Source organism: Pogona vitticeps, chromosome 2, assembly GCF_051106095.1.
Source record: "Pogona vitticeps strain Pit_001003342236 chromosome 2, PviZW2.1, whole genome shotgun sequence".
In the NCBI taxonomy this organism is placed as follows: Eukaryota; Metazoa; Chordata; class Lepidosauria; order Squamata; family Agamidae; genus Pogona; species Pogona vitticeps.
Genome location: NC_135784.1, coordinates 98,880,123 through 98,908,037, shown reverse-complemented (window position 1 = coordinate 98,908,037; position 27,915 = coordinate 98,880,123). Strand labels below are relative to the sequence as shown.

At 41.0% G+C, this 27,915-nt stretch overlaps 2 protein-coding genes across 3 annotated transcripts in view; one reads left to right on the top strand and one right to left on the bottom strand.

Annotated features, from left to right (window-relative positions):
* The window catches only part of SPOCK1 (SPARC (osteonectin), cwcv and kazal like domains proteoglycan 1), a 646,684-nt gene that overhangs the window by 332,834 nt on the left and 285,935 nt on the right, over positions 1–27,915 (top strand). The window lies entirely within an intron of this gene.
* Positions 12,893–18,116, bottom strand: LOC144586816 (uncharacterized). Its single transcript, XM_078385709.1, has 2 exons — positions 13,885–18,116; positions 12,893–13,702 (listed from the first exon to the last, which is right to left on the bottom strand). Exons 1-2 carry the CDS (start codon positions 17,132–17,134, stop codon positions 13,695–13,697), a joined length of 3,258 nt encoding a protein of 1,085 aa, XP_078241835.1. The 5' UTR covers positions 17,135–18,116; the 3' UTR covers positions 12,893–13,694.

The following is a 27,915-nucleotide window of genomic DNA, read 5'->3' as shown; positions in this document are numbered from 1 at the left end:
TAGTGAAGGTATTCTTTTACAAAATAAGGTATTTGGCTATAAACATATTTTTTTTTAAAAAAAGAAATCCCATTTTATACCTACTGTTATCATCATCATCTGTGCTGGCAAGTCTATTCTGACTTAGGCGACCTTCTTCAGCATTTTCTAGGTACATAATATTCAGAAGTGGTTAACTATTCCCTTCTTCTGTGGGTGCTCTGGGACTGTGCAGCTTGCCCAGGGCCACACTGGCTGGCCCTACTTGCAGGACGCACAATGGGGAATTGAAGTCTCAAGCTCTGGCCCCACAACCAGATACTGAAACCACTGAGCTATCCAGCCAGCTCCTACTGTTATAGAGGTGAGTAAAATCAGCAGTCTCGGGAGATAAGGAAACTAAACTGCAGTGTCCCTCTGGAACACCAAGTCAAGGCAACCTCATTCTCTTCCCATGTGTCATTCAGCAAATTAGCTAAGATAAAAGTAAAGGTTCCCCTTGACATTTTAGTGTCTGACTCTAGAGGGCAGTGCCCATCACCATATCCTAGCCACAGAGCCAGCGTTTGTCTGTGGACAGTTTCCATGGTCATGTGGTCAGTGTGACTAGACACGGAATGCCGTTAGCTTCCCACTGTGGTGGTACCTATTTATCTACTTGCATTTTTACATGCTTTCGAGCTGCTAGGTTGGCAGGAACTAGGATAAGCGATCGGAGCTCACTCCGTCACATGGATTTGATCTTACGACTGCTGGTCTTCTGACCTTGCAGCACAGAGGCTTCTGCGGTTTGACCCACAGCACTACCACATCCCTCTAGCAAATCGGCTAGACACTTTTTATTTGGAGAGTGCCCCCTAGTTTGTAGGATGTTTCATAATAAAGTTGAGCCTATCCATGGGCCTATCTTTGGTAGATTCCTAACCCCTCCTCACTTGTGTTGAGAGCAAAAAGTTTCTGGGAAATATGTCTGCATTTTATTTTTAAAATTTTATTTTATTTATTTTTTTGCACAATACCCACCCCCTTCATATAAAGATGATACAAGATGGCTTTTCCCCTTCTTGCCCTGACAGTGGATCCTCAAGTGAAGTGATGGGAAATATGTGAACAGCAACTTTGCTTACAGAATTTACCACGAGGAAAATACAATCAGAAAAACACCACATAAAGAAGATGAAATGCTCCAGTTACCCTGAACATGGAGAACATAGCATAGACTATCATCATGCCTAATTGCTTTTTGTAACACAGAGTGTCCTGGATCTGTAAGATGGATTCCCTGAATGAGAATTGTGGCTGCAGTAATAACTATCCTTGTCAACCTTATGCAGTTCCATTCTACATATGCGACTCAGTCAATAGGGATATGAATTTTCACAAGCTCATAGTAAATGCTTACAGCTTGTAGTGTTTACTGAGAAACTGAGTCTTATTATTCCAACTGAAGTTCAGATTCATGAGCCTTATAATTTGCTGCTTAGTTTTCAGCAATTGATAAGGGTTTCAGAGTTATTAATGAGGATTTTTTTTTCTTCAGAAGGCACAGCTTGCTTGCAAAACTGGATGTTATAACAATATTAAGAGCCATTGCAGAGCTGTATTAGAACTCTGGTGAGATTCTCTGCTTTAAGACTGAGGCAAAAACTGTGTAATTCCAGTTATACTGCAGGTTACTCGTGCAAAGTTCATTTGGATATGCATTTAAATCCTAATTGCATTGGCTGAGATGTTGTGGGGAGGCTGCCTCATAAAATTTGCTAGACTTCATGACTGAAGAACAGAACTAAAATCTGGCTAAATGCAACTTCCATTGCTTTTCAATGAAGCACTTACTTGTATGGACTTCTGCAACAGAGACAGTTCGTAAATCAATGGGGGAGTCACTTCCAAAATTGCCCTGCTGTCATCATAAGATGCTGACGTTCTTGAAGTCAAAGCAGTGGATTAGAAGTGCTTGCTGTTGGCCAGCCCATATCAGAAATGTCAATGACAGGATTGTACCTTGAGATTGATAACCATGGATCCAATCACCTTGGGAGGTGGTGAGTGCTCCAACACTGGAGGCATTCAAGAGAAAATTAGGCAACTATTTGTTGAATATACCTTAACTTGGATTCCTGCATTGAACAGGGGTTGGACTCAATGACCTTACAGGCCCTTTCTAACTCTATTATTCTATGATTCTAGAGTTTTTATTATTAGGGATGCTCTTTATATCTCCACATCAAGGAAAAAATTAGGATTGTCTCCTTTGAAACTCCCTGGTGAATAAGACAGGTGAGGTCTGGGTTCAGCTTTGCCAACCCAAATTCAGAAGTGGCGAGTACTTCCCGAGTTTACTATGTACTGTTTCTAGTGGATTTCTACACAGAATTGAGCTACCTAAGATATCCATATCCATAGTTTTGTATACTGAATCCATAGTTTAGGGTGTTTTGTTGCTTCATGCAGTGAGTGTCCTTTTATCCATTTAAGGCACAACAACAGAATTTCTACATCAAAGCCTACTTCTTGCATAGTGCAGATATCAGATTACATACCTGGGTGAACTCTTAGGAAATTTAAAAGCAGATCATATATTTAGACATAGGGACTGTGGAAGTGCACTAGCATGAGAAACAGACTTTAACACCAGCAGTTAAATTATTTCCTCATTTGTATTCCTTGTAGTTTTCAGAGTTAATAATTGGGTAAACAGCCAACCACTGACCTTGTTTCAAAGCTATTTAGTTTCAAACAGAGTTTGGCCTTGAGCTTATCAAGACATGTGGCGTAGCTGCCATGGAGGGAGATGCATCCAAGAACAAATTAACTCTCACAGACAGCAGCTGGGACTTAAGGGACCAAAATGCTACAGATGTCAGATTATAGACTATTAGACTCAAAAAGAATGCTCTTTGCATCCATTAGTTTGCTTGCATGTGGAACCTGATCCAGATTGCACAGTTGTACCTGGTTTTAGACAGTAATGCTACGGATATGAATTTGAATATATGCTCATTTTTATTTTAAATTCTCTCTCTCTCTCTCTCTCTCTCTCTCTCTCTCTCTCTCTCTCTCTCTCTCTCTCACACACACACACACACACACACACACACACACACACACACACACACACACACACAGAGTACTTTTAACTAACAGAGTATTGTGTTGTTGTATCTATGGTGTATCCTAAGCTGAAGTACTGCAGTGTATTGCCAGTGTGTTGGAGCAGTAAGAGCAATGGACTGGGACAGGCATATTGGGTTAGAATCCCAGCATGGTCATGGAAACTCACGGGGGGGGGGGTGCTGGTAAAAGTCACCACATATATTTCACATACCTTGAACATCTTATTAGGGTTGCTATAAGTTAGGTGTGACTTGATGGCACATAACAATAGCAAGGAAGTCTACTGCTATAAGACATAGGAATTAGGGATGGAGTTTTCATTTATTTTGGACTGCAACTCTCAGAATTCACCAAGCAATCCAAAAATAGTAGTTTAATGAGCAGGTTTTCTCACCTCTTTGTGGCACCCTGTCACCATTTGTTGAGATTTTGATCTGAATATGTATTAAATGTTGTATAGTAAAAAGTAAAATGGCTGATTTAAGTTGAGTCATATACTAAATGGACTCAGGTGGGTACCAAGTTTTAAGACTTGATGTTGTACAACTGTAGAAAATGATGTAACCTTATGTTAGTGTGAAATTAAGTAATGTATTTTATGATTGGTCCCAAAAAGGTATAAAAGGCATGTGTAAAGGAGACATTTTATCTGCTGTAAGTCAGATCACTTATTTCTATGCTATCATGTTATGTCATGCTGCCAGTTGAACGTCTATGCTATCTGTATATTTGTAGACTAAGATCTGCTGTTGAGCCATCAAAAATTACAGTGCCCTTCATTTCCTCATGAAAGGATCTGATAATGTTAAGGAGTCGAGGTGGACATCCAAACACAACTCACCTCCTGCCTCAGCTCCTCTTCAGGAAAAGGGCTTAGAGGAAGTCTAAGTTTAGAATATTCACTTTTAAATTAACATGAGCAAGATTTGAGATTTGTTCAATATAAGTACATGTCCTCTCATCTCTTGTTTAGGGAAGCAGATGTCCCTAATAAAATTAGCGAGCTATGTATTCTTCTTCCTTCCATCTATAGAGGGAGGCTCTGTAGCATACTATAGTCCATAGCATTCTCAAGAAATTCACAGTATTTTAGTCCAGTGCACTTCTGTATACTTAAAAAATGATCCATATTAATATTATGGAAACATACAACTACTCATATCAGCATGAAATGCAGAATCATGTATTTGCCACAAATGTATTTATCACAAGCATCCAGCTGGGTGTTTTCTTACCTCCCATCACTTACTATAGCTGCATCTCATCTACCTTTGTCAAGCAGACTGTCATTATTCAGGTTTCTTATCACAGCTGGAGAGCAAATCTGCTCAGTTCTTTTACAGTATCTGTATCTTCAATATCCGTCAGCATCATCAGACATCAGCTGTGAAAGATGATTTTGGAAAATGCCAATGTAATCTTTTTTTTTAAAAAAAAAAATTCCCTCCTCTAGGATAATCACAGTTTCATTGCACATATTCTACAAAGCATGAAACCACCCAAAATCTTATTCTGTCCAATTATTTTATTTTTTTATTACATTTTAATTTTCATATATCCAGAGGAATTCTCATGTATGTTTAAAGCTTGCAAATCTATCGTGGTTACTGCTGAATGCAAGAAACTGCAAATAACTGCAAGCAGTTATGGGGCGGGGAAAAGAAAGAGAGTTAAATATCTGAGTGACCTAATCAGAACCCCCTCTCTTTGTAGGTACTCTGAGAGGGCTATTGACAATTTTCTCACTAATGAAGCAGAATGATTTATGCTGATATGCTGAGATTTGTTGAAGGAAATTTTTTAAAAGCCTAATTATATGGAACTAGGTTTTTGTTGTTGTTGTTGTTGTTGTTGTTGTTGTTGTTGTTGTTGTTGTTGTTGTTGTTGTTGTTGTTGTTGTTGTTGTTTCCAAATGATATTTTATAGAGTATTTTGTAAACACAGGAATATAACAGCAATTCTGCTATTAAGATTTTAGATTATTTTCCACCAACAGCTCCATGTAATTGGTAATCAAAGCACAATTCAGTGGCTTAGTAACACAAAGCAGGTAAAAAAATCTTTTCTTATCTTGAGTAACTGTTGACTGCACTGCTGTATGCTTGTTAGGACAAAGAATTAATAGCTAGGTATTCAGGGTTCTGTTCTCTTTGTCACTGGCAGATTGTGTGTAGGTCTTGCCCTCAAGAAGGCTGTAACATTGGGTTTTAATAGCATTTTAATTGGAGGTTTCATCTTGTTTTCTAATATTATCATTGCTTGTCCAAAAGATGTCAGGATACATCGGCTAAATATACAAAAAGAATTTTTTTGAAAAAAAAAGTTTTTCTTAAATCTCCAGAATTCTAGTTAGCATTTCCATTTTAACTGTGGCAATGTCAAATTATGTTGATTTTTTTAATGAGGCTTGTTTAAACATAAGGGATTTAAAGAGCTTGGATACAGATTATATTCCCATATATCTGATTAGCTACGCAGCTTTCAGACATCACAGATAATAAATTATATGTGACTTTTGCTGACTCTTTACAGAGCACAGCAGAGGAATAAAATTGAGGCAGTGAGCAACCAGAGCAAGCAAGGATAGATGACAGGACTTTGATGGGGGAGTTTGGCAGGGAACACCCCTAATAAAAGTGTTCATTTCTAGATATAGTTATATATTAGTGGACTTTCAGAGCATCACTCAAGGAAGACAAGAAAAAGGAAGGGGAACTGTGATGGACAGATCAGTAACCACTCCTGTCCATCACAATGGAACCCTGATTCAGGAGCCAATGGTTGAACAGAAGAGGCGGAACTAAGGGAATATAAGAGGAATGGAAGACATTTAAAGATCAGTTAGGGATATGAGTTAGAGTTAGGGACTTCAGTTAAGGATATTAGAAGTAGTTTAGGCAGTTAGGACCAGTTTTGTGTTAAAGAAGAATAGAGAGATAGAGAACAAGATAAGAAATGAATAAATACCTTGATTAATATGATTATACATAAGAAAATATAAATGTCATAAAATCACAGTTTATTGAATGAATGCAATAAGACCATCCATGATTTACTTTATATGATTTACTTATAAACACTCAAATAAACATTGTTTTATGGAATAACACTGATTTAAGAATCATATTTGATAGGGTGAGGAATAAATCCTCTGGTGGCAGCAAAAAGGGTTGAGAAATAAATGTCATACCTGAAAGTGAACCTGGGTTGTGTGGAAGAACAAACAGGGGAACTGGGGGTGTGTGACAGGCACTCATAGATAAACAGAAGAAAATATAAAAAGGTAATAGGGATTATGGAGGGAAGAGACACTTGTGACCTGCAAAGTGTGTGCATTGTTTGTCTTCATGCCTGAGAACAAAACAATGTACACACGCAGCAAGTGCAAACTGGAGAGAAAATGAGAGAACTAGAGCAGCAAGTGGCCATGCTGAAGGCTAAAAGAAAAGAGGAAGAGTACATAGACTGTCAAACAGCAACAGTCAAGGGAGGTACTGGAAGTGGAAGAACAGCGAGACAAAGTTGAGGAGGAGCATGGCGAGGAAAAAACAAGCATAGCAGAGAAAGCACCATCGAAAAGAAATGTATCGCCAAAGAAGATGACATACTCTTCACCAAGATAATTACAAAACTGCTTTCAGATTCTTGAAGAGGAATCTGGCAGACAGCATGCTGAGGAATACTTACATGGAAGGACATGAGAGAGGCTGAAGCTCAGCCAAGCCAAGTCACTGAAGCCACACCCTACAAAAACTAGAAGAGTGGCTGTAGTAGGAGACTCTGTACTGCATTCGATTGAAATTGAAATATGTCGGGAAGATCCTTGGACGTGCCAGGTATGCTGTCTCCATGGAGGACTGATTAGGAATGTGCTGGAAGGATTGCCATTGTCCATGGATGCATATCCCTTTCTTCTCATCCACATGGGAACAAATGACACAGCCAAGAAGAACTATGAATAACTCGCATCAGACTTTGAAATGCTAGGAAGGACTTTGGGGCCCAGATAAAATCATAGATTTATAGAATAATGAAGTTGGAAGGGGCCTATAAGGCCATTGAGTCCAAACCCCTACTCAATGAAGGCATACAAATCAAAGGATATCTGCCAGGCGGTTGTCTAAATTTTTCTTCAATGTCTCCAGTCTAGTTTGTTCTATTGCCATATTGCTCTAACAGTTACGAAGTTTTCCTTGATATTCAACCAAAATCTAGCTTACTGTAACTTGATGCCATTGTTGCATGTCCTGCTCTCTGGGATTACTGAGAACAGATCCTGCCCCTCCACTGTATGACAGACTTTCAAGCATTTGAAAAGTGCTACCTATCATACCTCTCCTCAGTCTTCTTTTCTCAAGACTAAACATGCCCAGTTCCTTCCTCACAGGGCTTGGTTTTCAACTCCCTGATCATCGTTACCCTCTTCTGAACTTCCAGTTTGTTGGCATCCTTCTTGAAGTGTGATAGTCTTCTTGTTCATTCTATCAGTAGTCAGAATACAAAGGGAAATTGAAATACTGTAGGCAAATGACTGGCTATGAAAGTGGTGCTGACATGAAGGGTTTGGCTTTTGGGACTGCTGACAAGTGATCAATTGCGCTTCACAAGGACTGGGAAAAATGTGCTTGTCCTCAGCATGAAGAACTTCATCAGGATGGCTTTAAACAGAATTGGAAGGGTGAGGGAGATGCAAGTTTAGAGGTTAGATAAATTAATTATGTCCATTCTTGTTAATTTCTACCATTAAGTCTTGTTGCTCATTGGCAATCAATCATTTTCTCACCCTGTTGTTACTTAAAATACATGGCATATTCCACTGCATCAACAAATATGGATTTGGAGTGTGCAGATTTGTAAGGAATTGTGGGAGCTGTAATCCAAAAACAAAAATCTGCACACTTCTAATGCATAACGAACAGCAACAGTGTACAAAATATGAAAGGCATACATTATAGCCTCCACACAGAGGGTATGTTTGCCTAGACACTACTTTTTTATCACCTCTTTTTTTTTTTTTTTTTGCAATAATCAGACTTCTTTGTTGAACATTCATGTTCCTAATAAGACCTATTGTCTATTGTCTTATTGCTAAAGATGTGTCTGGTGTATTATTTGCTAGGGAGATTGCAGTGCAATGGTTGAGAATGGCGGTGGATAGCACCTCAAGAGAACCAGATCAATGGGATACACCCAGAGATCTGAAATACAAGAGCTGTTTAGTGACATTTTCTTCGCCACTCACACTCCCAGTTACGTTTTAAGGTTAGGATGTAGAGGAAACTACAGAGGGTCTTTGAGAGGGGGTGGGAGGAGATGAAGATAGCTAAAAACTCTTTTGGACCTGTGAGGACACATTGGGATGCTGGTTCCTCTCTATGGGGATATGATGTGGGATAGGTCTATCTCCTGGAAGTAGGTATTCTGCTTGCCACTATTTATATTCTGCTTGCCTCACTTAATGTTCTATTTATATATTTGTGGTGGTGGTGATAACCACTTCTAGAAGAAGCCTCAGCTACTGGGCATATCTGTGGTTGGTGGATAGTAGACTGAAGCTGAACCCAGACAAGACAGATATCCTGTGGGTGGCGCCCCTACTGTTTGTGGATTGCGTGTGTCCCTCTCCTTTGGGGAGGGAGGCTACTCTCTGCACTAATGATGAGGTTTGCAGCTTGGGTGTACTTTTGGACCCAGTGCTGTCAATGGAGCCTGAGATACGTAGTATCTGTGGTCCGCTCTGACTACTTCCACCTAAGGCAGATTGCCCATCTGCATCCCTGTCTTGACACCAGGTCCCTCACAACACTGATTCATGCAATGGTAGTCTCGAGAACAGACTACTGTAATGCTCTCTATGAGGCTGTTACAAAAACCTCAGCAGGTCCAGAACATGGCAGCCAGACTATTGAGTGGTGTAAAGAAATATCAACACATTTCTCCCATCCTGGCTGCCCCGCATCTGTTTCCATGCCAGCTTCAAGGTGATAGTGTTAACTTATAAAGTCCTAAACGGTTTAGGATCTCGATGCCTGCCAGAATGCCTCCTCCCAATGATACCTGCCCATCCTGTACCATCTTCCCAGGCTGGGTGGTTGAGAGTATTGGCCCAGAGAGAGGCCTGGAAAGAGAGAACCAGAAACCAGGCCTTCTTGGTGGTTGCACCTCAGCTTTGGAATAACCTTCCGCCCAAAATCTGTCTGGAAATTTTTAAGTGATTGTTAAAAACATGGGTTTTTTTTTTAAACAGGGCTTCCTGGACCTTACAACACCTTAATACAGTGATTGGTCTCAATATTTACACTATCAGTCTTGCTGTCCCGCTCTATATTATTTTATATTATTTTAATTATTATTATTTAAAATGTTGGTCGTTTATCCTTATTTTGATTTTATTCTGTAATGTTTAGTGTTTGGAACTGTGTATGCCTAATATGTAACTGCCCAGAGTGGCCTGGTAGCCAGATGAGTGGTATGGAAGCAAATATATAATAATAATATTTGTAGCAGCAGTAGTAGAATGGCCTGCAGATTTGTACAAATAGACAGAATTCTCGAGCTGTCCAGAGCTGACATAGAAATGTTGTCAGGGAGGGAGTATACTCAAAACAGATTATGATGCCAAAGAAAAACGACTGCTGTTAACAGCTGGCAATCCCAAAATTAACATATTACTGTAACATACTCGTTGGGAATTGTGGACTGAAAGTACAGAGATCTTGATTTAAATATCTCTTCCATAGATATCAGGATAAAGTGCCGAATATTTGTAAAGGACCAAAAACAATTAAAGCAAGAATTTAAAAGAATAGAGGAAAAAAATATCAAGTCATCTTCCTCCCCATGCTAATTTCAGCAACTGGAGTAATTTCAAAATCCTTGGTTATCACGTTAAAATAATTGCCAGTAATTATTAATTTGCTTTCTGAAATGAAAAAAAATATTGGTTTTGCAAACATGCCATCTCACCCACAGATTCTTAGGACTTGATTCCTAAATGCTTAGGCTTGATCCTACCCTTATGCACCAGCAATGCAGAGAAATAAGTACAGTATAATAAAGACAGCAATAGTAACCCCAAGATTCCATACATTACTGGGTAAATCTCTCAAACAGAAGCTCCAGATCTTCTCATTCAAGAATGCTTGGGGAAGCAAGCATGAATAAGCACTGTTTTCCTTGACACATTTGTGAATAGATGTTCTTTCCTTTCCTTACACCAAGAACAATTCCAAGAGGATTATTTGAGGCAGCTTTTCACCTTTTCTTATACAAAAGTATTTTTGCTTTGCCGTAATCATGGTAGTTAGAGTAAAATAATATTGAAAACAAAGAGTGCTTACATAATACCATACTAGCTTTGATTGCTGGCTTTTGAATATCAACCTTACTGGATGTTTGTGCAGTTGAATTGATTTTTTAAATAAAAGAATGGTTGTGAAGCAAAATCAGGTTAATAAATCTCCTTGCAAGTGTATTATAAAGTTGTGCTGAAATGTACATTTGTCTCAAAAAGCCTTTGGGAGTATTTGTTGGTCATCACCCTCACATGTTTGAAGAATAAATTTGGTACTGCTCTGTGTTTAACACATAACCTAGAGCTACAATAGGTAGATTCCTCCCATTTGGACTTGAGAAAATTCTCTAAGGTTATATGTCTTCTATGCAAGAATGGCATGTAATGGAAAAGTTGACTCAAGCACTTCTGTTAGTTCTTTGTCCAGCAATAATCTCTACTGTTGAGTTCCTGCCATCTGTGACAGGTAATGGGAAACAATCAAAGAAGCCTCCATTATTCATAAGAAAGTGCTCCCTTTTTCACAGAAAAAAAGAGATTCATAAGACAAGTGGACTTTTAAAATTCAGCTCAGACTTGTGAGTGTGGCTACACGTTCAAGTGTTTGGTTGGTAGTTTGTTGAAAACATGATACACTTGGTGTTTATTTCTCAGTTATTTTAATAGCTCTGGAAAGATGCTGTGGAGGATTTATAGATTTAATAAGGGACCTAGGAAGTTGTGAATAAAAATGTCAGCTGGAAAACAGTGAGAAAAGATACGTTCATTGCATTGGGTACATTCCACTCTTTAGTGGTTGAAAGCAGAAAAGGAGGTAGGGATGAATGGGCTTCAGACAGGAATTTGGAGTATTCTGCATAGATGATGATGGTGATTAAGCACACAGTGGCACAAGAACTATTTTTTACATGGCATGGACAAAAAAAGTATATCAATAGCAAATCAGTGGTTTTGTTAGAACATATTTTGCTCCAGACATTTTTTCTTCACTCAAACAAAACAACGAACATGGCAAGGTGTTGAAATTTGGAAACATTGTAAAGAGGACAATGTTGTCAAATTATTACATTGTGCATCTGTGTTGATTCAGCAACAAAAATATGATCCTGTACATCAGGGTTAGATATTACTGCAGTTCTGTGGGATACCATTGTTGAATCAGAAGAAGGCATTAACACTGTTCCCGGCCAAAAATAAATAAACAAACAAATAACATTTGAGTCTTTTGAGCTCTTACCACAGTTCTTGAGTGGAGGTGGGAAGAGAGTTTTGAACCTTAGTTACTGTGATAGCATCCATTGCTGAAGGAAAAAGCATAGTGGACTCAGGCATATACACATGACTAACACTGTAGACACTGTAACCCTTCATGGATTGCTGCCTTGTCATGGCGAAGGGGCTTTAGTAACTCAGAGAAGCTATGGGCTATGCCGTGCAGGGACACCCAAGACGGACAAGTCATAGTGGAGAGTTACAACTAAACACAATTCACCTCGAGTAGGAATTGGCAATGCCACTCCAGTATCTTTGCCAAAAACACCCCATGATCAGAAACAAAAGGTTAAAAGATATGACGCTGGAAGATGGGCCCCTCAGGTCGAAAGGCGTCCAACATGCTACTGAGGAAGAACGGAGGACAAGTACAAGTAGCTCCAGAGCTAATGAAGTGGTTGGGCCAAAGCCGAAAGGACGCTCAGGTGTGGACGTGCCTGGAAGTGAACGGAAAGTCCAATGCTGCAAAGAAGAATACTGCATAGGAACCTGGAATGTAAGATCTATGAACCTTGGGAAGCTGGAGGTGGTCAAACAGGAGACGGCAAGAATAAACATTGACATCCTGGGTGTCACTGAACTAAAATGGACAGGAATTGGACAGGAATTCAACTCAAATGATTATCATATTTACTATTGTAGGCAAGAATCCTGTAGAAGAAATGGAGTAGCCCTCATAGTCAACAAAAGAGTGGGAAAAGCTGTAATGGGAGACAGCAACCACAAAATTAAAAGACGCCTGCTTCTTGGGAGGAAAGTAATGACAAACTTTGACAGCATCTTAAAAAGCAGAGACATCACCTTGCCAACAAAAGTCCGAATAGTCAAAGCTATGGTTTTTCCTGTAGTGATGTATGGAAGTGAGAGCTAGACCATAAAGAAAGCTGACCACTGAAGAAATGATGCCTTTGAATTGTGGTGTTGGAGGAGGCTCTTGAGAGTCCCCTGGACTACAAGGAGAACAAACCTATCAATTCTAAAGGAAATCAACCCTGAGTGCTCAGTGGAAGAATAGATCCTGAAGCTGAGGCTCCAATACTTTGGCCATCTCATGAGAAGAGAAGACTCCTTGGAAAAGACCTTGATGTTGGGAAAGTGTAAAGGCAAGAGGAGAAGGGGACGACAGAGGACGAGATGGTTGGTGTGACAAACCCAGACCTACTGGGATCTATCACACAGTTACTAAGCTGCCACCAACCATTCCCTATAATAAGTCACACAGACCAGGGATGGATTTTTAAACAACAAAAGAATAAGGTTTATTTTAAATACAAACAGGGTAAATAAAACAATCAGGTGAATAAAATAAAGTAACGTGGCTTATTCTCACACACACAAGCATACAGTTTGGTTCACCTAGAACCTTTAACTTAAAGCACAGACCCTGAACCCATCAGTTCTGGCTAACCCACAGACACCTGAACTTATCAGGTTGGTACTCTGACACACAGTAGTACCCTGTCAGACACCCAGACTCCCACAACAGCTTCTTCTTCCCCAGCTGCTGCTTCGTCCCAACCCAGTGTCTCACAGTCTGTCTCAGCATCTACTCTTCACCACACAGGCATCACATATTTATACAGTACAGCCCCTCCTCCTGATGTCCCGCCTTCCACTCCCCATAGGATGGAACTTTCCCTCCAAACCCATGACAGACAGGTAACATCAGTGCTGTTATGTAACACCTCCCCTCTTTAAAAGTTGTTTTGTAGGGGGAAAGCTAAAAGTGCTTTTCACCAAAAAAACAACCTGCATAAAATACACAACAACATTTATACATACCATATAATACTTACATATACTTACACTCCAAGTTAACCATAGCAAATATGCATTTAAACATTTTACCATATACAGTACATCAATTTACCTTTATTAATACCAACCAAATTCAAAACCAGGTACATTTTAACTTTTTGTTTTCATTATATACATATAGTCCATGTTCTTTCGCCGTCTTCAGTCTTCAGGTCTTCTTGATAAGGCGTCAGCAACACAGTTCACTGACCCTCTGACCACCTTCACTTCAAAGTCATAGTCCTGTAAGTTCAAAGCCCACCTCATAAGTTTGCTATTGTGGGTTTTCATCGTCTTTAACCATTGCAATGGTGAATGGTCAGTACACAGAATAAAATGTCTTCCCCAGATGTAAGGCTTGGCCTTCTGGATCGCGTAGACTATGGCCAAACACTCCTTCTCCACGGTTGCCAAATGTCTCTCACCTTTTTGAAGTTTCCTACTCAGGTAGGACACTGGATGCTGGTCACCATTCTCATCCTCTTGGCACAGAACTGCTCCTACCCCGCTGTTAGACGCGTCGGTGTAGATGATAAACTCCCGGTCGAAGTCTGGAGCACGCAGGACAGGATAGTTGATTAACGCCTCCTTCAACCTCTGGAACGCCGCCTCACAGTCGCTGGTCCACGGGATGCGGTCATCAGCCGTCTTCCTCGTCAGATCGGTCAGCGGAGCCGCAATCTCGCTAAACCTTGGGATGAACTTTCTGTAGTAGCCCACCAACCCAAGAAATGATTTGACTTTTTTCTTGGTGTTGGGTCTAGGCCAATCACGAACAGCTTCTATTTTGGCCTCCAGGGGTTTTATCACTCCTCCCCCTACCTTGTGACCCAAGTATTTTCTTTCTGGGATACCCAGCTGCAGTTTGCTCTCTCTGCAGAGCCTAGGCCAAAGCACTTCCTCCCCTGGGTTAAAGCGCCTCTCCCTGCCTTCCTGGTCATCCCAAGCTTTCTTTCTGACCTTTTGAGCTGGCAGGGTCTCTGCTGCTAGCTCTAGGTTTCTCCTTAGGTCATTCATCAAGGTGTCTATGTAAGTCACAACGTCTTGTGGGTCACCCTGGGCGATCTGCCCCCAACCCTGCTCGATCAAATCAAGGGGCCCCTTCACCCCTTTCCCAAATAAAAGTTCAAATGGACTGAACCCGGTACTGGCTTGTGGCACTGATCGATAAGCAACCAAAAGGGATTGCAGCTTCTGGTCCCAATTGTTTGGATTCTCTGCCAAGAAAGCCCTAATCATGCGCATTAGAGTCCCATTGAACTTCTCAGTTACCCCATCACTTTCAGGATGATAGGCAGTGGCTTCCCTGAGCTTAATTCCACAGATTTGCCATAAGCGTTTCATGAGCTTTGACGTGAACGATGTGCCCAAATCTGTGATTATCTCTGAGGCAAATCCCATCCTGGACATGTACCCCACCAAAGCATCGGCCACTGTGTTAGTTTCGATGTTTGTCAAGGGTATGGCTTCAGGATACCTTGTGGCATGGTCCACAATTGTTAGAATGAACCTATTCCCCCTCTTTGTGGCCTTGGGCAAAGGTCCCACAATATCCACCCCTATGCATTTGAACGGAGTGTCAACCACAGGCAAAGGGCACAACTTTGCTTTGGTCCTGTCGCGGTTATTCCCCTGCCTTTGACACACATCACATTGTTTACAGAACTCCCTGATCTGCTTCCCTATGTCAGGCCAGTAGAAATTCTGTGTGATTCTCTGCTGTGTTTTGTTCACTCCTAAGTGTGCAGCAAACATGTCAGAGTGACCCCTTTGTAAGATCATGGGGCGATACTTTTCAGGTACCACTAGCTGACTCCTGATCCCATCTCCCCCTTTTGAGATATTCCTCAGGGTCTCTCTATACAGAATCCCCTTTTTCTCCAGAAATCTCACTGGGGTTTCAGGTGCTAGCTGGGCGTCAGTCACCTGTTCAAAACACTTTTGGAGAGTGGCGTCTGCCTTCTGCTCCTGTCCAAATCTGCTGTCTGTGGTTAAGGTTTCCACCACAGCTTCTGAACTCCCCTCTGCTTCCGTCTCTGGCTCATCATTACCCCCCTGAACTGTCCCTGTGGTGGCTTGTGAGCGTGTAATCACTAGCACCCGTTTCACATGTTCAGCCAGGTCATTTCCCACGAGCACGGCTGCTGGCAGAGTCGATGAAATTGCTAGGCGCCAAGCTCCCCTCCAGCCTTGAAAGTTGACAGGTACCTCAACTACTGGCAGAGAGATTACCTGCCCCTCAATCCCTGCCACCTTCATGCTCTCATTTGGGATTATAAACTCCCTAGGGATGATATCTGGATGGCACAGGGTTACCTGGGAACAAGTGTCCCGCAGCCCCCTATACTGACGGTCAAGTATTCCTACGTCCACCCCTGCTGTCTCAAACAACTGAGAATCTGTTTTTATCAGCAAGCAGCGCTTTACCTCCACCAGAGGACCATTTTCCTCAGCCTGATCAGCAGAGGTAGCTGTTCCAGACTGAGTAGCTATGGCAACAGGCTCCCTCTGTGACACTGAGCCTTGCTCTTTCTGGACACAGAACACAGCTTTTGGCTTGGTCCCACTAGAATTCTGAGGCACCATTCCTTTTAGCTGCTTCAATTTCTCACACTCTGAGATTAGATGACCCTTTCCCTGACAGAAATAGCATTTTCTGGTGTATTTTGATTCTCTCTCATCTTGTTTTTGTTTTCCCTCCAAAATCTGAGGTCTTTGTTTCATGCCTGAGGGCTTCCCTTCACCATGGGCCCCTCCCCCTTGCTGGCTTTTCCCTGGTCCCTGAGAGTACTTGCTGTAGGTTTCTTTGGGTTTACCTACAGATTTCCCCTCACCCAAGGGCTTTCTTATTTGGGAGATAAAATCCGCGATTTCTGCGGCTGCTGCCACAGATTTCGGTTTCCTTTCCCTCACCTGGAATTTCAATTCCCCATGCAGGACTGAATAGAACTGTTCCAGGGCTATCAAGTCTTTAAGCTGTTCATAGGTCTCTGTTCCCTCCTGCGACAGCCATTTCTCAAGCAGCCTCACCAATTGGGCCCCCACTTGGGTAAAAGTCTGTTCTGGCTTCTTGGTGAGGGACCTGAACCTTTGTCTCAGCTGCTCTGCATTTATCCCATGTCTTGCGAACACCAGTTTTTTAAACTCTGCAAAATCTTTCATCCGTTCCTCAGGCATCTCGGCATAAACCTCAGCCAGGCTACCACTGATTAAAGAACGCATGATGGTCATCTTCTCAGTTTCCCTCACTGAGAAGTCCACAAACGCTCTTTCCACTAAGGAAAAGAACACCTCAGGACAATCTCCCTTGTGGTACACAGGGAATTTCTTCAGGTCAGCCTTAGACAGTTGGCCTCCCTCAGAATCCCTATTATTATTATTGTTCTGGTTCATCATTTCCAGTTTTCTTAATTCAAACGCCATCCTTTCTTTTTCCAGAGCAATTTTCTCTCTCTCCCTCTCCATCTCAAATTGCCTTTGTTTCTCTCTTTCCCTTTCCTCCATTTCCCTCACCCTCAGTTCATGCTGTTGGGCTAGGAGTAATTTTCTGAGTTCTGGGTTCTGCTCTCCTGTGCTGTCACCCTGCACTGAGCCAAATTCATCCTCAGAACCTTGGTCAACCTGGGGGTCTTTCACTTCACCCATTTCTGCCACTTGGCTTCGAGTCAAGGGCATAATCCCCCCTCAGAACAGGCTGCTTTAAAAAGTCAAGCCTCAAAATAAAACGACCACTTTTTTTTTTTTCTTCAGAACCAGCTTGCTATAGATTACTGCTGTTCTTCAGCACTAATCTTGCAACAGTTGCGAGCCAGAGTCTACCCCCCTCTGCTAGGCCTCTCAGCAGGCAGGCTAAATCACTGCTACTTTACACAGTTTTGCCTCAGCTTTTTTCCCGCCAAAACAAGTTGCCTCAGAGCACCCTAATCTAGTCTTCCCACTTGGCACGTTCTTCCACTAGCGCACCTCCCCGTGAGGTACACCTAGAAGATTACCTACGCGCCTCAGATTGTCCCTGACTAGACCCCCCTTGCTCTGGGCACACTTGCCAAGGCTTTGCTGGACCGCTGGACAACTGGACCAGTCGTATCCCACACGCTGGACACCAATCAATGTGACAAACCCAGACCTACTGGGATCTATCACACAGTTACTAAGCTGCCACCAACCATTCCCTATAATAAGTCACACAGACCAGGGATGGATTTTTAAACAACAAAAGAATAAGGTTTATTTTAAATACAAACAGGGTAAATAAAACAATCAGGTGAATAAAATAAAGTAACGTGGCTTATTCTCACACACACAAGCATACAGTTTGGTTCACCTAGAACCTTTAACTTAAAGCACAGACCCTGAACCCATCAGTTCTGGCTAACCCACAGACACCTGAACTTATCAGGTTGGTACTCTGACACACAGTAGTACCCTGTCAGACACCCAGACTCCCACAACAGCTTCTTCTTCCCCAGCTGCTGCTTCGTCCCAACCCAGTGTCTCACAGTCTGTCTCAGCATCTACTCTTCACCACACAGGCATCACATATTTATACAGTACAGCCCCTCCTCCTGATGTCCCGCCTTCCACTCCCCATAGGATGGAACTTTCCCTCCAAACCCATGACAGACAGGTAACATCAGTGCTGTTATGTAACAGTTGGACAGTGTCATCAAAGCAACCAACATGAATTTGACACAACTCCGGGAGGCAGTGGAAGATAGGAAGGCCTGGCGTGCTCTGGTCCATGGGGTCATGAAGAGTCGGACATGACTAAATGACGACAAACACTGTAGAGCGCCAATTTGCACAAGATATGGGGTACATATACTTGTGAATATTTCTATGTAACCCTGCAGTATGTGTGTTTTTATTCCTTCAAGTAATGCTGCAAACATACACCATTTCCTTCTGGAGCCCAGAGAGCTATATTGGAAAGAGAATGAAGAGAAGTGGTTCAGGATTTCTTCAAATCAAATACTCCATGGGCAAAATAGTTTTGTTGTTGTTTTTGATTTATTTTTGATTAATCTATTTCATCTTCTCTGCAATTTGCCTTGAGACAATGGACCTCCTTCCTTTCCTTCCACAGACAGCTGAAAACATACCTGTTTAGAGAGGTTTTTGAGGAAGTCAATAGGCAACTGAGATGGAGATATTGCCGATTTTTCCGCTTGTTTTAGTCTGCAGTGTCTTTCATGTTCTTTGTTTCTGGTGTGGATGCTGTGTTTTGTGATCCCAATATATACCTATTTCATCTTGCGTTTTTGTTTCTAGTAGATAATTATACAATATTTTAATCCATTTTTCCTTCACATTTAGAAGTATCTTATCCAATGGTGTATGTTCCTTACAGAGGTCTACTGCTTTATATCTTGTATATCTGGAATCTATTTGTGTTTTTGTCCACCAATCAGGTATTATATCTTGTTCTTCTGGCTCTTCCCTTGATTTCATACTTAAGTCCTCTTTTAACAAATCTCTGTATTCCAAGAGTTTCTTCTTTTCCATTAATGGTAGTCGTGTAAATGCTCCCATTGGTGTGACCCATTCAGGAACTTTTTGGTAATTTTCTTCCTGGATCTTGGTCCATACCCAGTTTAAAGCTTTCCTTATCAGATGGTTTTTAAATGTGTGGATGTCATATTTTAAGTCTTACATACACACACGCACACACATCTTACTTTATGAGCTTCTGCGGGTTTTAAGATAATTAGGGGATGGATGGATGGATGGATGGATGGATGGATGGATGGATGGATGGATGGATGGATGGATGGATGGATGGATGGATGGATGGATGGATGGAGCTATTGTGTTTTGTGCTTCTCTTCATCCCATCACGTTCACAGGTGCATTTGGTGAAGACACAGGAGAGGGTCTTCTCTGTTGCTGCTCCCAGACTGGAATTCCCTCCCAAAGGAGGCCAGCTTGGCCCCAGCTTTCTTGTCCCTCTGTCCTTTTTCTTTGGGCACGCTTTTCATTAATGAATGGCTGTCTAAGATACTTTAAAAATGGGGCTGTTGTATTAATGTATATTTACTACCATTCTGATCAATTATTTTTAATATTATATTTGTTTCTGAGGTAGTGAATTAATGAAACCTCTCTGAAAGGAAGTGGTAAAGGGCATTTCCTTTCAATTATATGAGTAAACCTTTATTTGGTAAGTGTAAAGAATAGCAATGAAATGGTATATAGCCAGGGCGGGATGCCATCACAGCTCATTATAGTGCTTATTTGCGTTGCCAAGCAAGGTATGCATGAATAATTCCCTGTGCTCTTGTCATGTCTCCTTCTCCTCTTCTTATTATGCATCTAGATTTGTAACTGTTCATTTCAAAGCTTTCACACTCCCTGCTTTAGGACACAAAGCACCATGATAACAAAACAGAGGATTTGTTTCTCTTTCATCTTATTCCCATGGGTCTTCTTTCTCAACAGCTGATGAACATCTGTTCCTAGAAACTGATTAATGGAGTGTGATCCTGATCTATCATTAGCATATTTCAGAAAATGTATCTTAAATTCTGCCTTTGTCGGCAGGGGATTATTTCCTCATATAAGCATGGCATGGCACCCTCCTTCAAGGTGTTAAAGAATTATCTATTGTCACTAGGCCCCTGGGAAATTTTGACACCCTGAAGAATGAGAAATGAAAACCCACCTCTTTGTTTCTGTCACAATGGAATATGCCAGGTTAGTGGTTACAGGTGCAAAAAAAGAGATCACAGAGTTATGTTGGCAGTGTTGTACATGCCACTTTAGAAGAGAAAGACAACTCATGAAGTTGCCAGTAGCAGAAATGTTTGATAACCATAAAATCCAGTGGAGGGTAGATTGCTTTACTAGTTATTGGCCTTGAGAGCTATAGAAAACAATTCACAGTTGGACACTTCTGATTAATAAATGCAAAATCCAAACAACAGGTAAAAGCTTATGTATTTCTGACAGGTATGGCTGCATCTTGGTAACAAGATAATGCTTAATGAGAACTTTTCAGACTCATAACCAATTCTTAACCACAACATGCAATTGGTGATCTACTTCTGATGTCTTAACAGTGGTATAGAGTAGAATTGTGTGAGGAAATTCCTTTCACACTTTTATACAAAATGATTTACTTCCTGAACTTTAATGCACCAGTGAAGAGCCTGGGGCACTCTGCATCAGCTGGGATCCTGGAAAACCAGTGTCCCAACTCATATGGAGAGCCCTCATTGAGAGTGGATGCTCTCTTCTTCAAACCCATCACTCCTTAAGAAGTGCAACAAACGAGAAGTACAAGGGAGCATGGCTAGAGCTATGGTATACAGTTTGGTAAAATAAAGTGTGGTACTAATATATTGCCCCATAATACTTAAAGCACTCTTGAGCAGTTCACAATTTAATTATTCAGGCTACATATACCACACCCCCATCTGGGTACTCTGTTTGCCAACCTGGGAAGGATGGAAGACTGACAACCTTTTTAATATTTGCATACATTGTTTTAGCTTTAATACTGTCTTTTAATGATGTAAGATGCCTCTTTATACTCATTTTTTCTTAGATTTAAATATTGGCTTTCAAGGATGTAAGCCACCTTGGGTCCTTTTTAAGGAGAAAGGTGGGATAAAAATATTTAAAAATAAATAAATAAATAAACCTCAGCCCATTGCAATCAAACACAGGTCGTAAGTGGAGCCTTGACTGCAGTACTGCAGTTTAAATACTATGCCATCAGGCTCCTGTGAAAACTGAATAGCTCTATAGGTATGTCATTGAGTCAGATACTCGGCTGCAGGGTCAGAGATTGAAAGTTCAACTCCACACTGTGCCTCCGGGGAGAAAAGCCAATCTTGGGCAAATTACAAAGCTCCAGAGTGCCCCCAAAAGACAAGAATGGTAAAGCACTTCTGAATACTCTCTGTATCTATAGATGCAGACAAGGCTTGATGGCATATCATCATCATTGACTAGAAAGGGCTCCTGGCATTTTGAACCTACCTTAACCATAATTTCTGAGCATTTTCCTGTTGGTGATTTTTAGCTATAAAGTATTTTGCCAATAAATCTGAATGTTGCTGTGCAGTGATGAATTTGAAACACTCTAGTAAGTCAGCCAAGAACCTAAATAGCTTTGTTCTAATCTCCTTTCAGCTATTTGAAATGTGAGCTTTTGAAAGAAATGTGTGATTATAGTTTCATCAGATTTTACACATATTTCCATTGCACAATTAATTTGCAATGTTATTCCAGTCAATTGATAATTACTTGCATTGCCTTGTAATTTTATTAGACCCTTCATCCCTAATGCATTCTGCATAAAGCATGGGGTTGAACCTTATCCGGAAGTTTATTATTCTAAAACGTATTGAAATATGCAACTTTTCACTGCATATTCATTACAATTTTCCCTGTCTGTCCACTTCAATTCCAATCATATTGGACAATCCCAGTGAACAAACTCATTTCCCAGACCATCACCATCCATTTTCTTATTCAAAGAATACCTTTATGCATCAATTTGTAACACAGCAAGTCTGCCATCCGTTAATAGTACAGTAGTGCCTTGACTTAGGAACGTCCTGACATATGACCATTTTGAGCTACGACCAGCTCCGGCCACAAAATTTTGCTTTGGCTTGCAGCCGGAGCTTTGAGTTACAACCAGAAAAAGGCAGGGGAAAAGGCAGGGAATTCAAATTGCTAACCGTTGGTAGCGAAGAGGCTGCTTCTTTGTAGCTCTTTCGCCCCAGCAGTTAGAGAGTGTGCAATCAGAGGAGGCTTCGGACTGCCTGGTAACATAAGGTGCTGCTCTCTACTTTTTAAAAACTATTCTGGGTGGGTTTTGCAGCGTGGTTTTGGGCTGGGAGGTGGCATTATGTTTCTTTGCTGTGATGGATCTTGCAGGGTTTGTTTGGGTTTTTGGGGTTTTCCCCCCATTTCCGATGGGTCTTGTGGGGTTTGTTTGCTTCTTGGGGATTTTTCCCCATTTCCGATGGGTCTTGCACAGTTTGTATGCTTTTTGGGGTTTCCCCCCCCATTTCTGATGGGTCTTGCAGGGTTTGTTTGCTTTCTGTTTTGCTTTTTCTCCATTTCCGATGGGTCTTGCACAGTTTGTTTGCTTTCTGCTTTGCTTTTTTTGCATTTCCGATGGGTCTTGTATGATTTGTTTGCTTTGGGTTTTTTTTTCCATTTCCGAATGGTCTTGCACGATTTGTTTGCTTTTCTTTTTTTCCCCCTCTTCGGCCAGAATGGATTAATCACATTTCTAATGGGTCTTACAGTGTTTTGTGTGTGTTTTTTTGGTTATTTTTTTCCCTACGGCCAGAACGGATTACTTGCATTTCAATGCATTCCTATGGGAAATGGTGCTTCGACATGACCATTTCAAGTTATGACTGGAGTTTCGGAACCAATTAAGTTCATAAGTCGAGACATCACTGTAATTGTAGTTTCACAATCTTCTTTAAGTATCCTATTTTTATATATCTAAAGAAAATACTACTTGCATTGTATATCACATTGTATTTTGTTTCTTCATTTTTGCTTTCTAATATTCCAAAGAATACCAAAATAGATGGAATATAATGGCTTTTGCGAGTTTGTACCACCTGCGTAATATCTGTTCCTGCATGTGTACAATCTGATCTTTAAGTCATTGTATAAAATTAAAGTTTTTGTGTAGAGTAGCTCTCCTTTGAATTTAAAATTGCATTTACCATAGAACATTCTCCTATATTTATTTCCATGCTTTCACTGAAATCAAGTTAAATAGATCTCATTTCTAGTTTTGTTGATACAAATATACATTGATACATGGTTAGTTTTGTCTCATTAATAACTGATAAGCTTCAGCTTGTCCCACAGGACTTTTCATTTGCAAAACTCATATTCAGATTTAGGCTATTCATGTCTTTTCCCTTACCATTCAAAATCAGTTTTGATTTAGCTGTGGTGATGCACGCCTTACACATGCCATTTAGACTATGGGAAGTTAAATAGGGAAGTCCAAGTGGACTATTGGTTGATGTCATAATCTCTGTTCCTTGACTCTAACAACGGATACTATTTATTTAAAATCTATATATTCTACTCTGGTATCAGGCAGTTTAGAACATTTTTTTAATGTTTACAATCATAGACTCAAAAAGAGAGTATGGCTTAATAAGAAGCTGACAGCATATACCAAAATCCAGGTCTATAGAGCCTGTGTCCTGAGTACAGTCCTGTACTGCAGTGAGTCCTGGACCCTTTGTGCACGGCAGGAGAGGAAGCTGAACACGTTCCACATGCATTGTCTCCGATGGATTTTTGGCAGGACAAAGTTCCAAATAAGTTGTCCTAGAATGAACTGTAATTTTTAGCATGTATACATTACTGAAAAAGCGACATCTATGTTGGCTTGGGCATATAGTAAGAACGGCTTATGGTCAGATTCCAAAAGATCTCCTGTATGGAGAATTAGTGCAGGGAAAGTGCCTCAGAAGGAGACCACAGCTGTGATATTTATTTTATTTATTTATTTATTTATTTATTAAATTTATACCCCGCCCCAGATACAAGGATATCTGCAAGCAGGATCTGAAGGCCTCAACAGATGGGAAACCTTGACATCTGAACACTTAGCCTGGAGGCAGGCTGCGCAGCATGGCCTGTCCCAGTTTGAAGAGGCACTTGTTCAGCAGGCCAAGGCAAAGAGGCAGTCCTGAAACCAGCAAAACCAGGGAGCTGGACAGATTGTATTTGTCTTCAGTGTGAAAGAGATTGTCACTCTCAAACTGGCCTTCTCAACCACACTAGACACTGTTCCAAGACCTCTATTCAGAGCATGTTACCATAGTCTCTTGAGACTGAAGGTTGCCTACAGAAAAATCATATTTTAACCACACACAGAAGGCATTTTAACCCTAAAATATTATCCAAACAGATTCAGAACACACACACACACACACACACACACACACACACACACACACACACGCACGCACGCACGCACGCACGCACGCACGCACACACAGAGAGAGAGAGACACAAACAGCAAGGAATGTTTCCAGCAAGCATACAGCCATTTTAAAACTGTAAAATCTACCCAGGAAGACCCATGGCTCCATTGCAAAAATGCCCTCTGGGTGCACATTTTATCCAGACAGATTCAGAACACACACACACACACACAGAGAGAGAGAGAGAGAGAGAGAGAGAGAGAGAGAGAGAGAGAGAGAGAGAGAGCAAGGAAAGTTTCCAGCAAGCATGCAGCCATTTTAAAACTGTAAAATCTACCCAGGAAGACCCATGGCTCCATTGCAAAATTTACCCAGCAAGACCCATCGGAGCTCAGAACCCCCCACACCTAGCCCTACCCCCCCACCAATGAGCTGCAAAACCCCCTCTACAGTAAAGTAAAAACATACTGTAGTGTACTCACCCAGAAGTCTCTCTGCTTAAAAAAAGAATGTCAAAAATAAAAAAGAAAAAATCCAATTTTTTTTAAAAAGCCAAAAAAATTAGAATACTGTACTGTACTGTACTGTCCGTACAGCACTGTACCAGTACCAGGCAGTCTGAAGACTGTCTCTCTATCCACTCTGTAAATGCTGAGAATAGCGAGGAAGCAGATAACCACCCTCTTCGCTGGCCAACAGTTAACTGAAAGTTCAAGTTTAGCTCTTTCCCCGCCTCCCTCACCAGTTTTTTTTTCCGTAACTTGAACCACAGGTTCATAAGTAGGGCCCACTGTTTCTATGGATCGGGTTCGTAACTCGGGCACATGTTCGTAAGTAGGGCCTGTTGTTTTCTATGAGATTGGGTTCGTAACTTGAAATGTTCGTAACTAGGCCCGTTCGTAAGTAGAGGAGTGGAAATGCCCTTACACAGCTGCACAAGCAAATAGGATTCTGCCCAAAATTTTAAAAAAAACCTACAAATTTCAACAAAACAGGCAAACGGTACAAAAAATAGGCAACGACATAATCTGGTTTTATAGACCAGTTTCTAATGCTGGACAAGATCATTTTTGACTCAGTATCAAAATGAAGATAAAATCAGCGCTAGGTAGAAATCCATGGCAAAACTATATCATAGCTGGGTGCCACAACAGAGGAGGCTCTGTCCCTTGTTTATATGTAATGCACTATGGGCAAGTGAAGGAGAGCCTTCCCTGGCTCTCTGAAGGCATAGGCAGGCTCATATAGGGAAAGGCAAGCAAAAGCATCTTGAGTTTCAACTCAGAAGTAAAGAAATAGTCAGTATATTTACTTAAAATTGCCATGATTTACCTGTACCTGGCTCTTCCAGTAAAAGTCCTGGTCATTAGTATTTTATTCTTCCTAAAGCTTTGGAGTAGTATTCAAGGACAGTAACATGTACAGATCATTGCAGTAGCTCAAAAAGGTTTATCAGATCATGAACCACTGTGGCCAGATGGTTGCTATGAAGGACATGTCATAGCTGGTGAACTAGACAATACTGACAATACAATCCTGACCACTGTGGCCCAACATAAACACTAGTTTTAAAAAAACACCACTGTATCTAGGACCATCTGAGCACCCAATTTTGAGACGTACCTTCCATTTTGTACATACTCAGCCTGTTACCAAGTCCAGACCCTCTTTCATTGGCTGCAGAGCTGCATCTGTTTTAAAATGTCATGAAAAACGGAGCGTGCCGCTGAGACTCCAAATCTTCTGATGACCTTACTCGGTGGCTTCCTACAGGGGTTGAAAACCAGGGCAAGTAAGGTGGAATTTTGTAAGACTCCCTGGCATGATTGTCACCAGATCAAGCAGAAATCCCCCAGTACTGCTTTCTGAAAGCAATTTATTTCCACATGCTAACTTGCAGTAAACATTTCATCCCAGTTACTCTTTTCTACAGAGACTGTGATTTTGTTTGAAGGAGGCTGGATATGTGTAAACAGCAGGCGAATATGAGATAAATGGCTTCTGTGGGAAAACAGTGATGTGCAGGAAGATGCTTATCTGGTCTTGCATTCATTTTAGTTCGTTTGCACCATCAAAAAAGTTAATTATATTTCTTGTGATTCAGGCAAAAGTGGAAGAGTATAGGCTAGCAGTGCCTGGAAAAAACATAGGCATGTGTGCAAAGTCCTGGTTAGAAAAGAACTTTTTTTTTCTAACTATCAAATAACAGCTAGATAGCTTAGTGGTTGGAGCACAAGAAATAGGAATCTGGTACCCCACTGTGCCTCCTGGGAGAAGATCCAGGCAGTGTGAAATTGGGCAAGCTGCACAGTCCCAGGGTGCCCCTGGTAAAGAAGTTCTGAATACTTTATACTTAGAACATCCTGGAAGGAGTTGCTATAAGTTGAAAATGACCTGATAGCACATAATTATTAGTAATAATTGCATGCAAAGTCAGAAGCAATTGGCAACTAAACCGAGATAGCCAATATTAGTAATAAGTTGAAAAGGACCCGATAGCACATAATTATTACAAATAATTATGTGCTATCGGGTCATTTTCAACTTATTACTATTGTTGACTATCTTGGTTTAGTTGCCGATTGCTTCTGACTTTGTTTGCACCCATCCCCTTGTCACTCTTCTTCATGTCTGCTTCCTGAACATAGATGGAAGGAGAGGGCAGCAGAATAAAAAGAAAATGAGGGGGGTTGGCATATTTCTGAGCAGTTGCAGAATGAAATAGGGCCTGAAGAAAGCCAGCAGGCATGCTTACAGAAGGAGATTTAACTTCAGATCATCCCCCTGCAGGGTCAAAAGATCAGAACCTCAAATAGCTTCATTCCCTTTTCTGGCCACTGCTAATTTATCCTTGTCAGACATAATTTATCCCCAAGCCTCATAAGCATACATTTGAGAGACATGCTGTTTTCCCTTTCAAGGCTAGTGTGGGAAACTTAGTCACCTCTGTAAACTGCTGTGAATGTGTATCATGACATGGCAGGGTGCAGCAATCCTGGAATAAAATTGGCGTATAGTTAGATTAATTGGCAAAAGCCTTGTGTATGTCACGGCGAATGTGCATATGGCACATTTCATGCGATACCTTTTGAACACATTTAGAATGGCACAAAAAGTGACATTTCTGGAATTGCTCAGAAGATAGTCCTTGACTAATCAAAATATTAATTAATGCAGTCTTTTTTTAGGCCTCTTAAAATATTTACTCAAAAAGTTAAAGATCAAAATGTTTTAGGAATGCGATCCTAAAACCCTGGGCTCCCTATTACCTGAAGTTCTCATATTTCAAAGTAATAAATTTTGTGGGGAATCCTGATAAATACTTAGAAATTATGAGCCTTGAAATGTAGTATAGAGTCCTTTACACTTGGTTTAAACAGTATAAAGCTTGGGGATGCTTCGGTTTGATGTTCTGTCATAAATTCTCTCCAGTCATACAAATGAAAAATGTTGTATTTTTAAAAAGCTAAGAATCCTAGAGACCCATGTAATCCAAGAACATCTGGGGACCCAAGGTAAGAACCACTGTTT

What these genes read in the sequence shown, in the direction of transcription:
- LOC144586816 (XM_078385709.1), bottom strand. Translation starts at nt 17,134, where the DNA reads ATGCCCTTGACTCGAAGCCAAGTGGCAGAAATGGGTGAAGTGAAAGAC.